Here is a 15,738-nt window from a genome sequence, read left to right as displayed (position 1 = left end):
TTGCAAAGTTCTTCTCACACATTTGGGCCCCTAAATTGCCAGGGCAGTATAACTACGCCACAAGTGACCCCATTTTGGAAAGAAGACACCCTAAGGTATTCCGTGAGGGGCACTGCGAGTTCCTAGAATTTTTTATTTTTTGTCACAAGTTAGCGGAAAATGATGATTTTTTTTTTTTCTCTTTTTTCCTTACAAAGTCTCATATTCCACTAACTTGCGACAAAAAATAAAAAATTCTAGGAACTCGCCATGCCCCTCACGGAATACCTTGGGGTGTCTTCTTTCCAAAATGGGGTCACTTGTGGCGTAGTTATACTGCCCTGGCAATTTAGGGGCCCAAATGTGTAAGAAGTACCTTGCAATCAAAATCTGTAAAAAATGACCGTGAAATCCGAAAGGTCCTTGGAATAGGTGCCCCTTTGCCCACCTTGGCATGCAAAAAAGTGTCACACATCTGGTATCGCCGTACTCAGGAGAAGTTGGGGAATGTGTTTTGGGCTGTCATTTTACATATACCCATGCTGGGTGAGAGAAATATCTTGGCAAAAGACAACTTTTCCATTTTTTTATACAAAGTTGGCATTTGACCAAGATATTTCTCTCACCCAGCATGGGTATATGTAAAATGACACCCCAAAACACATTGCCCAACTTCTCCTGAGTACGGCGATACCAGATGTGTCACACTTTTTTGCAGCCTAGATGCGCAAAGGGGCCCAAATTCCTTTTAGGAGGGCATTTTTAGACATTTGGATCCCAGACTTCTTCTCATGCTTTAGGGCCCCTAAAAATCCAGGGCAGTATAAATACCCCACATGTGACCCCACTTTGGAAAGAAGACACCCCGAGGTATTCAATGAGGGGCATGGCGAGTTCCTAGAATTTTTTTTTTTTTTGCATAAGTTAGCGGATATTGATTTTTTTTGTTTTTTTTCTCACAAAGTCTCACTTTCCGCTAACTTAGGACAAAAATTTCAATCTTTCATGGACTCAATATGCCCCTCACGGAATACCTTGGGGTGTCTTCTTTCCGAAATGGGGTCACATGTGGGGTATTTATACTGCCCTGGCTTTTTAGGGGCCCTAAAGCGTGAGAAGAAGTCTGGAATATAAATGTCTAAAAATGTTTACGCATTTGGATTCCGTGAGGGGTACGGCGAGTTCATGGGAGATTTTATTTTTTGACACAAGTTAGTAGAATATGAGACTTAGTAAGAAAAAAACAAAACAAAAAAAAAAAATTCCGCTAACTTGTGCCAAAAAAAATGTCTGAATGGAGCCTTACAGGGGGGGTGATCAATGACAGGGGGGGTGATCAATGACAGGGGGGTGATCAATGACAGGGGGGTAATCACCCATATAGACTCCCGGATCACCCCCCTGTCATTGATCACCCCCCTGGTAAGGCTCCATTCAGACGTCCGTATAATTTTTACGGATCCATGGATCGGATCCGCAAAACACATGCGGACGTCTGAATGGAGCCTTACAGGGGGGTTATCAATGACAGGGGGTGATCAGGGTAATCACCCCCCTGTCATTGATAACCCCCCCTGTAAGGCTCCATTCAGACATCCGCATGATTTTTTACGGATCCATGGATACATGGATCGGATCCACAAAACACATGCGGACGTCTGAATGGAGCCTTACAGGGGGGTTATCAATGACAGGGGGTGATCAGGGTGATCAGGGTGATCACCCCCCTGTCACTGATCACCCCCCCTGTAAGGCTCCATTCAGACATCCGCATGATTTTTTACGGATCCATGGATACATGTATCGGATCCACAGAACGCATGCGGACGTCTGAATGGAGCCTTACAGGGGGGTTATCAATGACAGGGGGTGATCAGGGTAATCAGGGTGATCACCCCCCTGTCACTGATCACCCCCCCTGTAAGGCTCCATTCAGACATCCGCATGATTTTTTACGGATCCATGGATACATGGATCGGATCCACAGAACGCATGCGGACGTCTGAATGGAGCCTTACAGGGGGGTTATCAATGACAGGGGGTGATCAGGGTAATCAGGGTGATCACCCCCCTGTCACTGATCACCCCCCCTGTAAGGCTCCATTCAGACATCCGCATGATTTTTTACGGATCCATGGATACATGTATCGGATCCACAGAACGCATGCGGACGTCTGAATGGAGCCTTACAGGGGGGTTATCAATGACAGGGGGTGATCAGGGTAATCAGGGTGATCACCCCCCTGTCACTGATCACCCCCCCTGTAAGGCTCCATTCAGACGTCCGCATGATTTTTTACGGATCCATGGATACATGTATCGGATCCACAGAACGCATGCGGACGTCTGAATGGAGCCTTACAGGGGGGTTATCAATGACAGGGGGTGATCAGGGTAATCAGGGTGATCACCCCCCTGTCACTGATCACCCCCCCTGTAAGGCTCCATTCAGACATCCGCATGATTTTTTACGGATCCATGGATACATGGATCGGATCCACAGAACGCATGCGGACGTCTGAATGGAGCCTTACAGGGGGGTTATCAATGACAGGGGGTGATCAGGGTAATCAGGGTAGATCACCCCCCTGTCACTGATCACCCCCCCTGTAAGGCTCCATTCAGACATCCGCATGATTTTTACGGATCCATGGATACATGGATCGGATCCGTACAGAACGCATGCGGACGTCTGAATGGAGCCTTACAGGGGGGTTATCAATGACAGGGGGTGATCAGGGTAATCAGGGTGATCACCCCCCTGTCACTGATCACCCCCCCTGTAAGGCTCCATTCAGACGTCCGCATGATTTTTACGGATCCATGGATACATGGATCGGATCCGTAAAAATCATGCGGACGTCTGAATGGAGCCTTACAGGGGGGGTGATCAGTGACAGGGGGGTGATCAATGACAGGGGGTGATCAGGGAGTGTATATGGGTGATCACCCGCCTGTCATTGATCACCCCCCTGTAAGGCTCCATTCAGACTTCCGCATGATTTTTACGGATCCATGGATACATGGATCGGATCCGTAAAAATCATGCGGACGTCTGAACGGAGCCTGACAGGGGGGTGATCAATGACAGGGCGGTGATCAATGACAGGGGGGTGATCAGGGAGTTTATATGGGGTGATCATGGGTGATCAGGGGTTTATAAGGGGTTAATAAGTGACGGGGGGGGGGGGGGTGTAGTGTAGTGTGGTGTTTGGTGCGACTGTACTGACCTACCTGAGTCCTCTGGTGGTCGATCCAAACAAAAGGGACCACCAGAGGACCAGGTAGGAGGTATATTAGACGCTGTTATGAAAACAGCGTCTAATATACCTGTTAGGGGTTAAAAAATTCGGATCTCCAGCCTGCCAGCGAGCGATCGCCGCTGGCAGGCTGGAGATCCACTCGCTTACCTTCAGTTCCTGTGAGCGCGCGCGCCTGTGTGCGCGCGTTCACAGGAAATCTCGCGTATCGCGAGATGACGCGTATATGCGTGACTGTGCGCAGCCCTGCCACCTCCGGAACGCACATGTGCGTTAGGCGGTCCGGAGGTGGTTAAAGATGCATCAAATATAGTGCAATGTTTGATAACCGTGCCGCAAATTTACTGCAGCGCAGACTGCATCGAAACAGACTTAAAATTTTTTCCTCATGATAAATTTCTACCAAAAAGGTTCTGGGAGTTCTGTAATATGATGGACACATTCACTTATGTTACACAGAAAATAACAGTGCAGAAATGGTAACACACTCAGCAGACCAGATGAGGTGCAGAGAAACGTGCACAGTCAGCAGTACCTGGAGGGACGCAGTAGCGGACCGGATTCAGGTCTGCGTGGGGGGAGGCTCTGCTGACTTCTCTTGGTGACATCCTATATGGGGAAATGGACCGTGCAGCGTTTTGCATTTGAGCTTCATGCTCCAGGGCTCGCTTGACTTCCACAGCATAAGGCATATACACAGATTTTCCTGCCAAAAAAAGGAGAGTTATCCTGTCAGAGACACTGACAAAATGTACCGTTCAAAAATAAGACCCAGACAAGAATTACCGCCAGACCAAAATAAGTTTTGGCACAGATTTTTCTTTCCATTAATATTTACTGGATGTTGCTTGGTCAAGAGCAGCATCTGATGCTCACAATGACCAGATAACGCTACACACCGTATATAATATTTTAACTTTATATTATAGTTCATCAAAGGTAAAAAAAAAACTCAAAGCAGGACTGACAGAACAACTATTAACTATTAATCAGCCTCACTCTGGTCCACGTGAACGAGAAGGTTCTCAGCACGTTTGTTACCTCATGTGAAAACAGTCTTAGCTGGCAGGAAGCCTTTAGTGGTCAAGTGCCAGAGTAAATATTCTGGGATTTGTGCAGCAACACGTAAAACAGAACAGCTGAGCCGCTGCCAATATTTCGACAGCCTGGAAAAGATCCAGCTGCAGAGTGATCCATATCCACATAAACTGATGGTGACGTCCCGATGAGATAGAAATCACATGGCCGCTCACATCTGTCTCTGCTCAATGTATAGCCGCACGGAGGCAGATCCTCAGAAGAGTGCACATGTAATAGATGCAAAACGGATTCTCATTGGGGTAGTTTTTTGGAGCGCTTATGTTGCTAGGGTGTAATGGATTAAGAGGACAAAAGCTGCACATAAGTCTGCATGCGGCTCTCACGCTGTTGCAAAACTACAACTCCCATCATTCCCAGTCTGCCTACAGCTATCAAGCTACAGCAGGGCATTGTGGGAGCTGTAGTGTTACAACAGCTGGAGAGCCGCAGGTTGGCCATCGTTGCTCTATAGGCAGATGCTGGTTATGATTGAAATTTGTTCAAGGATTATCCCTGCACTGGGCAAAGCTGCAATATGATGTATAGCCGCTGAAAAACGTACAGTGTTGAGCAGTGGGAGTAATATAAATATTAAAGAGGCTGCAGCGCTCGCTTGTAAATTGCAGCCCCGTCAGACAGCTCATCAGCGCTACTGCAGAGAGTCAGACCCTTACTGATCTAATATTGGTGCCTGCCTATAGGCTAGGCCATCAATTTCATAATCCTACATGACTCCCTCTTACTTTTACACATGCAATTACCTTCCCAGTCGATACTCGGACTCTTGGACAAGTTCGCTGGGCTGGCCGATCTTCTGTCAATATTGAGCTGTTCCTGTCTCTGCCTCTGCTCTTCTAGTAAGTTGTTTTCATGCAAAGACTGAAGATGCCGCTGGTACAGGGAGAAACTGTTTGCGGAGACAGGAGCTCCTGTTAAGCTTCCTGGGCTGCAAGAAACCTATGGAAAAAAAATGGGTAAAAACATTAGCGGCAGAGAAGTAACCAATACCAGATGTTTGGTGCAACAGAGCATGGCCACAAAAGGACTGTTTAAGGAAAGAGCCATAAAACTGGAAGAAAGGACATGGAACTAGCAGCCACAGAGGGGTTATAGCACTGTGGACATCTAGACCTGTTCACAGGACAGGTTATAAACATCAAATTGCTGAGACCCCCACAATCACTAAAACAGTGGTCCTAAGTTGCCCGTTCTTCCTCACTGCACAACCATGCACACCACGTGGTGGAGTTTAAATGGAGTAGATAAGGATGCCCCCAGCTGGTCCATTTAAATGCCTATTAGCCTGATAGAGTACACCAGTGCCCACCAGCCCCACAGACAATGGGTCAGATTTATCAGTAAAGTATGCCACTTTAAAGGGGTTGGCCACTTTCTGGCTTCTTGTGAACAATGTGTATGCAAGATGACTATGGCACTTACTAATATAGCCTGTGTTGATATTCTGTGCAGTTTACTATATTTCATAAGGTATGTCTCTTATCATCTGTCCTGTCCACATGGAGGTCCTGTCCATAAGATGGCCACGGATGGAGGGTCATGTGACCAGACACATCTCTCAGCCTCCTCCATTCAAACTCACTGCATTTACATTGAACTCCCAACAGTACAAGAGCAGATGGCAGGTGCCGTGTGTTTGAATGGAGCAGACATCACATGGAGGTGATCTGCCTGGTCACATGACCCTCCATCAGCAGCCATTTTATGGACAGGAACTCTGTGTGGACAGAGAAAAAGACTTGGCAAACAAGGGGGCATACCTTATGAAATTTAATGAAATGGGGCAGAATTTCAACAAAGGCTATAATAGTAAGTGCCATATAATCATCTAAGGGTACTTTCACACTTGTGTTGGATTCCAGCAGGCAGTTCCGTTGCCAGAACTGCCTGCCGGATCCGGAAATCAGTATGCAAATGGATAGCATTTGTTTCCGGATCCGGCTGACAAATGCATTGAAACACCGGATCCGTCTCTCCGGTGTCATCTGGAAAAACGGATCCGGTATTTATGTTTTACAAAGTTAAAAGGTCTGTGCATGCCCAGATCGGGAAACTGGATCCGGTTTTCCTCAACACTTGGTACCAGATCCGGCATTAATACATTTTTCAATGGAAAATAATGCCATATCCTGCATTCCGGAATCTTGGCCGGAAGAAATACTGCAGCATGCTGCGGTATTTTCTCCGGCCAAATACCGTAAGAGTGACTGAACTGAAGACATCCTGATGCATACTGAACGGATTGCTATCTATTCAGAATGCATTAGGATTTAAAAAAATAAATTAAAAAAATGGTGGTGAGAGCGAACACTGGGGCTAGTGTAGATATCAGTACTGGCGTAAGGACTGCTGGATGCTGTATCTAATTTATGAGTAGCAGTCTGCTTGTTTATCATGGCCCCGTGTATGTCACCACGCTATGATAAATGTCGCTCAATGAGATGTGGAGCAGCAGAGTACATGCTCAACACCTCTACATTCAAACTGCATGGAGCCTGCCGAGCCTAGACAAAATGCTTCTAAGGAAGAATACCACTGTATATGTGGCATCTGACGGAACACATCGCTATATCAAATTTTCACATAATCCAACACAAAAAACAACTCCCCAAACTTTCCGATGAAAAGGAGATTTTTGTGAAACTCACCTGTAAAATCTTTTTCTCGTCTTTTCCATTGGGGGACACAGACCATGGGTATAGCTTAGAGGTATTAGTAGGAGGGACACTATGCAAATGAAAGAGCTCCTCCTCCTCGGGCTATACCCCCAGACTCCACCAGGAGGAACTCAGGCGTTGCACAAGCAGTAGGAGAAGGAGCAAGAAAAAATCATGGAAACCATCGGACCAAGCCATAAGGTCCAACCAGAAACAGAAAAACCGAACTAAAGACCCCTCCTGCAACAGGAATAATGGGTGGGAGCTGTGTCCCCCAATGGAAAAGACGAGAAAAAGATTTTACAGGTGAGTTTCACAAAAATCTCCTTTTCTCGTGCTTTTTTCCATTGGGGGACACAGACCATGGGACGTCCAAAAGCAGTCCATGGGGTGGGAAAAAATATCAGCACCGCCAGGAGGAACGCCCCAACGGTCAAACAGGAACCACAGCCTGCAAAACCCTGCGGCCAAAGCCGCATCAGCCGAAGCCAGTGAATGCTACTGACAAAAATTTGCAAAGGTATGCAAGGACGACCAGGTGGCCGCCGTACACAGCTGAGATGCAGAGGCACGACTGCGTCTTGCCCAGGAAGCCCCCTCCGCCCCAATGGAGTGAGTGGCAATTCTAGCCGGGGGAACTCCACCACAAGCGTGACAAGCCGCGGAAATAGCCAAGCAGATCCAGAGCGCCAAGAACGGCGGACGGAAGCAGTAGCCGCGAGACACACCTTCAGGACCCGTACAACATCCAGGGAATGCAGAGTGCGTTCCTTGGGGTTAGCCGGAGAAGGACAAAAGGAAGGCAGGACAAGATCCTCATCAAGGTGGAAGGGAGAGACCACCCTGGGCAAAAAGAAGGGGACTGGACGGAGCACAACTTAATCCTGGAGGAAAACCATTAAGGCTCCTGATAGGAAAGAGCGGCCAGCTTCGACACCAGTCTGACCTAAAAGCTCGTGATGGGACGTGAACTCACAGCCACTGCATAATAGCCCAGAACTTTAATCACTACGCTATGTAGCTGTATCAGAAGCTATGGTCACAAGGAAGTCCAGATGAGAACAGTCAGAGAGACCCTCCTCAAAGGCTCGAAGGGAGCCGACTGCAGAGCGCGCAGAACCAAATTGAGATCCCAAGGAGACAAAGGGGGAACATACGGGAACCGAATGCGCCACCCCCGAAGAAAGGTCACCACCGGACCCTTAAGAGCAAGGGACCTCTGACGGCCCGCGCCGAAACCTGACCTTACAGGGAACTAAGCGACAGTCCCTGCACAAGCCCAGACTGAAGAAAAGACAGTACCATCAAGATGGAAAACCGAAGGGGAGGGAACCCCGAACCCTCAAAAAAGGATAGGAAGGCCATCCAGGTACGATAGTAAATCCGGGAGGAAGAAGACTTCCCCGGACTGATCATGGTCCTAACCACTGAATCCGAGAACCCCATCTTTATTAGGATGGCGGTTTCAACAGTCACGCCGGTAAACGAAGAGACCGCAAATTCCGGTGGAAGAACGGGCCCTGAGACAGTAAGTCCTGTCCGTCGGGAAGAGGCCATGGGGCGTCCGCCAGCAACCGAGCCACGTCCGAAAAACCACGCGCGGCGAGGCCACTCTGGGGTGATGAGAACGGTCGGAGTCCCTTCCGCCTCGAACTGGCGTAGACCCTTTGGTAGGAGAGGAAAACAGAGGAGGCTGAAGTCCTGCCACGGAGACACCTGCGCATCCATCCGTACGCCTCCGGATCTCGGGCGCGAGCCAGGACCACTGGGATCTTGTTGTTGAACCCGGACGCCATTAAGTCCACATCCGGACGGTCCCATCTGTGGCAGATTTCTTCGAACCCTTCTGGATGCAGAGACCACTCGCTTGGATCCACCGTGTTGTGGCTTAGAAAGTCCGCTGTCCAGTTGTCCATTCCTGGAATGCAAACTGCTGACAACACCGGAACGTGAGTCTCCGCCCACGTCAGAATTCACTTCACCTCCTGCATCACCATCCGGCTGCGGGTCCCGTCCTGATGGTCGATATAGGCCACGGCCGCGGCATTGCCCGTTTGAACCCGCACTGGGAGGCCCGCAAGGAGAGAGGTCCAATAGGAGAGAGAGAGCGGAAAAAATCGCCCTCAATTCCAGAAAGTTGATTGGAAGGCGAGACTCTGCCGCCGGCCAAATTCCTTGAACCGTGCGAGACTGGAAAACGCCCCCCCAACCCAGGATGCTGGCATCGGTGGCGGCGATCGTCCAGGAGAATGCGAGAAAGGAACTCCCTGACCTCAGGTTCTTTGGGAACAGCCACCAAGGGAGAACTGCCCGAACCCGCTGAAAGGTAAAGGATCTCCTGTTGCGCCAGGCGAGTGTGAAACTGGGCATATGGAAAGGCCTCGAAAGAGGCTACCATAAGACCCAGGACCTGCAAGTATTCCCGAATGGAGAGGCACGGGGAGCGCAGCAGATGCGACACTGCCCCCTGGACCTGGGAGGACTTGAAGGCTGGTAGAATACTTTGGCAGCCGAGGTGTCCAAAATCACCCTCCGGAAGGAGAGCCTCTGGGACGGGAAGAGGCAGGAGTTTGGGAAAGTTACCAGGCAGCCGAACCGTTCCAGGGTCTGAACAGTGATCCGGACGCTGTCCGTGGTCTGCGGTAGAGAGGGGGGCCTCTATCCGGATATCGTCCCGACAGGGCAGCAAAGGAATGCCCCTGGTACGAAGAAGCGCCATGAGCGGTCCAGGACCGTGGCAAGGACCCGCGGGGTGGTCGCCAACCCGAAGGAAGGGCGACAAACTGACAGTGTCGACCCATAATGGCGAAGCGCAGGAATCGATGGTGGGATTCCGCAATCGGGACATGTGATAGGCCTAGGAGCAGCAGGGCGGGCTGACTGGGCCCTCTAGTGCCGGGAAGGCTGGTGCAAAGGAAGGCCTCTTTGCGGGCGACCTGAGACCACCGGCGGAGGAAGCAGGCGACGGCCTACCAGATGAGAAACGGCAAAAGGCATGCAGAGACGAACTCGTCCAGCTGATCCCCACAAGGCCTGGAAACCCCAAAGGGGAGATTAGCAAGGGAACGCTTGGTGGAGGCGTCAGCGTCCCACACCTTCAATCAGATCTCTTCGCGCTGAGTGACAGAGATGGCCAACCTGCGGGCAAAGAGGGAAACAATGTCCCTAGAAGCTTCGCAAAGAATGTTAGAAGCCTGAGACATCTGGAGAACCAACTCCAGTGTGTTAGTAGCCGCATCTCGTACCGCCAGTTCCTGGTGGTGGTGTTGTAACCACACCGAGAGAGCACTGGCTACCCCTGCTGAGTGAAAGGTAGGTCACAGGGACGCGCTGCCAGCGAAAAAAGGACCTGGAAGAGAGTCTATGCGTCTGTCTACAGCATCCTGGAAAGAGGAACTGACTAAGACAGGAAGGGCCACATAATTGGCTAATCCGGCCACCGGAGGATCCACCTTAGGGGGAGGAGACACCTCTCCTCGCCGTCAGCAGGGAAAGGAAAGTATATTCATGCGCTGGGTGGTCGAGAACCTTATTAAGACCACCCCAGGCCCTGGACATGACCGCGGAAAAATCCCTCATGGACCGGGAACATGGTAGTCTCCGACTGCCTGGACGGAAAAAGGGGGAACTCCTGACCAGTGGAAGGAGGAGAATCCCCTTGGAGAATAAAGGTGTCTCGGACAGTCACCACTAAGTCAGCCACCCTGGTGGAGAGCTTAGGCGAGGGGTCCCGCTCCATGACCTAATCAGAGCCGGAAATTCTCCTTCAGACTTGCGCTCCCTAAGGGAGGGGAGAGTCGCCCGAACGCGCCTCTAGACGAGGGGGGGGGGGGGGGGGAGCCAGAGCCATCCGAGGAGGGATGCTGCTGCTCACGCTCCCTGTTAGTATTCGGGCGTCTTCTGTGGAAAACCACTTAGAGAGGTGGTTGGCGTCACAGGATTTGAAAATGCCCTATAGTCCAAAAAGGACGTGGCTCGTCCGAGCCGGATAATTCTCCTTCGGAGTACTCTCCCTAGGGAGGGGGAAGAGCAGTCCGCAAGCGCCACCGGCGAGGTGAGGGGGGTGGAGAGACAGAGACATCCGAGGTGGGATGCTGCCGCTCACGCTGCCTCTTCGTAGTCAGTCACCCACTGTGGGGACCACTGAGAGAGATGGAGTCGTTAGCGCCACAGGATTAAAGGACATGGTTGCCTTGGTGACTAAGACCAATTTAGCGGCCGCGCTGGACATGGCAGATGCCCAAGCGGGGACCGCAGGCCCCCAGGGACGTGGAGGAGGGGTGGAGGAGGGGGGTAAGGCAGGGATGCAGGTAATACTTATCTGCTCCTGCAGAACTTCTCCCTCGACTCCAGGACCAGCAGGGATGCACCTCATCAGGCTTCTGACTCCTTGTCCAGGAGTGCAGTGTTCTGGTGGAGGGTGGCAGCAGGAGACCCAGTAGCTGGTGGGATACCGGAGCTGCAGGTCGAGCCCGGATCCACTTGTCTTCTTTGGGGGCAGCCAGGCAGCGTCCAAGGACGGCAGCGGGCATTCCACGGGGGACCAGGAAGGCGCCATGCCGACCTGTGTCCCCATCTAGAATAATATAAACAATTTTTGAAGGCTGAAAGGGGCTTTGAACTCAGAAAGCCTGGACATGGGGCAACAGCAGCAGTACCACTGAGCTACCAGCTTGCCTGGCACAAAACGGAGTAGAGTGATGAGGAGCTGCACGGCCATGAGCAAACAGAGTCTCCGGTGTAAGGAGAGTCAGAGCGGCATGCCGAGGCTCCGCCTCCCCTAACGCGTCATTATGGCGCGAAAAAAGCGCGCGAAAATAAGCGCGCGCGCGAAAATATGCGCGCGCGCGAAAATATGCGCGAGCGCGAAAATATGCGCGAAAATAAGCGCACCACGTGGAGGAGCGGCCTGCCGGCGGGCACTGAGGGAGCGCAGCAGCCAAGGCCCGACGAGAGAAGCGCTGAAGCCCAGTTTAAGGGGAAGAGATGCCAGTACTCCAGTGCCAAAATGAAGAAAGTGCCCCATCAGGATCCTTCTTCAAGCTCACCCAGGCAGCCACAGACAAATAGACACAGAGGGAGGGGGAGGGATTGCAACACTTATCTGCTCAGCATGCTCCCTCGATGTCCAGACCAGCAGGGATGCGCCTCTTCAGACTTCTGACTCCAATCCAGGAGAACAGTGCTCTGGAGGAGGGTAGGCAGCAGGCGTCCCAGCAGCTGGTGGGATGCCGGAGCTAACAGGTCGAGCCCGGATCCACTTATCTTCTTGGGGGGAAATGGAGGCAGCCAGGCAACGTCCCAAAGACGGCGGCGGGCACTCCACGGGGGACCAGGAAGGCGCCATGCTGACCTGTGTCCCCATCTAGAATAAAAATAACAAAAAGGAGTAGAATCAGAGAGTGTCAACCTCCTTCACCAGACACTAAGCAAAGACTGAGTTCCTCCTGGTGGAGTCTGGGGGTATAGCCCGAGGAGGAGGAGCTCTTTCATTTGCATAGTGTCCCTCCTACTAATACCTCTAAGCTATACCCATGGTCTGTGTCCCCCAATGGAAAAAAGCACGAGAAATAATTGTGATAATTAGCAGGTAAGACTCTAAGATAAGATTCTATTGCTGATAGAAGAGATGCTTGTTAACATATATACAACATACAATAGTATCCATCAGGTACATACAACTTTACTATGCTGCACAGAAAGCCATAATACTGGTTACACTGGCACAGAGAGACACTCAAAGACAATGTCAAATACACTTACCATGGGTGGTATGACAGCAGCACGATGATGCAACTGCTGCAGATCCAATGTGCCTTGCTTCAGCGCAGGGGATATCAGAATGGTTCCTGCTGGGTTCAGCAATGACGGCTTTGAATCCATTGTATACACCCTAAAAGGGGGGAAATAAAAAGGGATAACACGCATATGTACCACCAGATCCAAATGTTTAAACATGATCAGTCTATAAAAAGCTGCAGTACCACCCTCACCTTGACCTATCCGGCTCCCCATCTACATCTTCATCCGCGCTGCATGTGGCACTGGAATCATTGTCTGAATGCGATTCCATTCTTCCATGGGTTGGCATCTGGTTGGTGGAATACTCCATATTTGCAGGTTCAGATTGCTCCTTACTTCTTTCAAGCTCCCGGTCTTTGGTATCATCCTCTATTTTTACTTGGGCACTTTCTGGTAGTTTCATATCAGCCTCAACAGGTTCCACTTTGGTATTAACTTGGAGACTAGGAGCTGGTTTGGGCTCTGAACTGTCACTCCGCTCACCAACTTCCATTGACTCCTCAGGTTCTGGATTCACTTCTTCTTTTACCTGCAACTCTGGATACTGGTTCTCAGGAGTCTTTGCATTTGGCATGACATTAGAGGGGGATCCACTGGGTACAGGTTTGCTAGAAGGTTCTTGCTCAGGAGAAGCAGCTCCAGGTAATGAAGAAGTGGTTCGGTCTGTTTCGTCAGCTTGTTTAGTCCCTTCCACAGGTGATGGAGATGGAGCACTTTCAGTGTCTGAACTGTTTTCTGCACCTACAGCAAAGGTTTATTATGAATGAAAAATGCTAAGAGGATTTACACACTACCAAGCAATACAGAACTATGATCAGAAGGGCTCAAGCAGTATCCGCCATATAACAGTACCGATTTCAAGGCTAAACCTTGTCCTTCTGTAGAGTTAATCAGGGGCAGTTTCTGCTCCAGTGCCCAATACAGAAAATATATGACCTCAAACTGAAAGTGGACATACCCATATTTTCACCCAGGCAGCTCTCTGATATTAGTATTTTATGCTCCGATGCTCTCCCTTGCCCTATGCAGAATAGCGCAGGGCAAGGGCTTTTTTTAATTTACAATACCACACTGCCAGACGGAGGCTTCCGCCCAGCAGTGTGTTCGGTGACGTCACCGGCTCTGATGGGCTGGCTTTAGAGCTGCCCTAGCCGTTTTACAGGTAAGTACCGGATCTCCTGAAAATGCCCGCGCAGGGCAAAGGAGATGCCCTTGTTAGGGGGGCTGCCTGGGTAAAAATATGGCTATGTCCGGGTTCAGCGCTGAACCTAGACAACCCCTTTAACTATGTGAATGTTGAGTATGTGTGGTAGTAAAACGTACTAACCAGCAATTACAGGCTGGCTGTTTTACTCCCTCATTTAAGTGATATAAATCTTCAGGAGCTGTGTTAACCACAAACAAAGTGGTTGTCCCACAAAAATCATTCTACTGTTTTCAAACCAAGACCTGGATCTAAATACTTTTGCAATTGCATGTAATTAAACATTCTATAAAATGTATCTGTAAAGCACCATCTGCCGTTTGTTCTTTTTCTTTGTCCTGCTCAGAGGTGGCCGCACATGCTCAGTTTCATCTTTCAACTGCCTCCTGAGCTGTGATAGGGAGAGCTGAGACACGCCTCCTGAGCTGCAGCAAAAAAGACACTCCCTTGAGCTGTCAGCTTGATATAAATCTAGCAGAGCAATGAATGGGGAGATCTCTGGATCCATGTGAGGAACAGGGCTGGTTCTGGCTTTGTTAGAAAGAGATTGTCATGTACTATATGACAATTTTCATTAGTTCCATTATTCATGGGATAACCACTTCAACTATAACTACATGTATGAGCAAAAACAGCAGTCAGGCATGTAAGGCAAACAAATCTATTAAACTGCAAGTTATGCGAGTCACCACCTATATCTGGGGCCACACAACCCAACTCACAGTAAAGACGTTTCACCATATTAAAATGAGAACATTGGGGAGGTGGAGGAAGGAGCTGCGGGGACATGGCTCGACTCCCGAATACCCAAGACAAGTTTGGTTCGTCTGACTGTGTATGTGTATTCAATGGAGGGAGAGGAGAAATCTGCTGCCAGACACTACTGGTGGAGGCAGAATGGGGCGAAAATATGCTTTTCCCTTTGTCCTTCTCTTTATGGTAAAACTTTTTATTCTCCTTTTTTTGTGGAAAATGTACTGAAATCTGCAGGAAAAAAAAAAAAAAGCTGGATGTTTCTGGATATCTATAAAGGTAAACATTACCTTCACTGTCTTCTGGATTCTCATCATAATTTGAGCCTTCATTGTCATCATCTTCCTGGGCAGACACAGTAGACGCTACGCTTTCACACTGTGAGACATCTCTATCCTCCCGTGGTCTTCGAGGTGTCTGCAAAAAAATAAAATTAAAATAAAAATCTCAATCTCAAATGTCAGATGTGCTACTACTTCTACTATTACTCCCATCATCATCATTTTAATATCACAGTGGCTAGAAATCAACAGGACATCTTCTACCAATAATTTTTTGCACTGTCCATAATCGCAGCCACTGGTCACCTGGTGAGATTGGATGGTTACTGTACAGAACTTTGGGGTAGAAGGGGTATATATAAATCCTGAGCATTAACTGTAATATTCACATGTAGCCATGACCAGTGATAGCCTTAACATTGTGGTTGGTCCCTATGTTCAGATGCTGCCTAATTGCTGCAGATTTACAGTGCACATTTCACACAGCTGAACCTGTATTAACACTATAATAATCTGCATCAATTACCAGTAAAATATGTGCGAGATGGGGATCTCTAAGGGCTCATTCACACGACTATATGGCCATTGTTGCAGACCGCAAATTGCGGGTTCGCAATACATGAGCACCAGCCATGTGAACTCTGTGCTGCGGTGTGGATCTATTGACTTGAATGGGTCCGCGATCCAGAAGTTACAGTAAAATA

The 15,738-nt window shown here is 49.5% G+C and overlaps 1 protein-coding gene across 8 annotated transcripts in view; it reads right to left on the bottom strand.

Annotated features, from left to right (window-relative positions):
* Positions 1–15,738, bottom strand: part of NCOR1 (nuclear receptor corepressor 1) — a 179,773-nt gene that overhangs the window by 38,662 nt on the left and 125,373 nt on the right. For all 8 annotated transcript variants that reach the window (XM_044283752.1, XM_044283757.1, XM_044283753.1 and 5 more), the window contains 5 exons: positions 15,044–15,170; positions 12,988–13,537; positions 12,758–12,887; positions 5,081–5,276; positions 3,775–3,945 (listed from right to left, as the gene is read on the bottom strand). In XM_044283752.1, coding sequence (XP_044139687.1) covers positions 3,775–3,945; positions 5,081–5,276; positions 12,758–12,887; positions 12,988–13,537; positions 15,044–15,170 — 1,174 coding nt within the window. The remainder of the gene's footprint in view (positions 1–3,774; positions 3,946–5,080; positions 5,277–12,757; positions 12,888–12,987; positions 13,538–15,043; positions 15,171–15,738) is intronic.

Source organism: Bufo gargarizans, chromosome 3, assembly GCF_014858855.1.
Source record: "Bufo gargarizans isolate SCDJY-AF-19 chromosome 3, ASM1485885v1, whole genome shotgun sequence".
In the NCBI taxonomy this organism is placed as follows: domain Eukaryota; kingdom Metazoa; phylum Chordata; class Amphibia; order Anura; family Bufonidae; genus Bufo; species Bufo gargarizans.
This window is presented reverse-complemented; position numbering and strand designations above follow the sequence as displayed.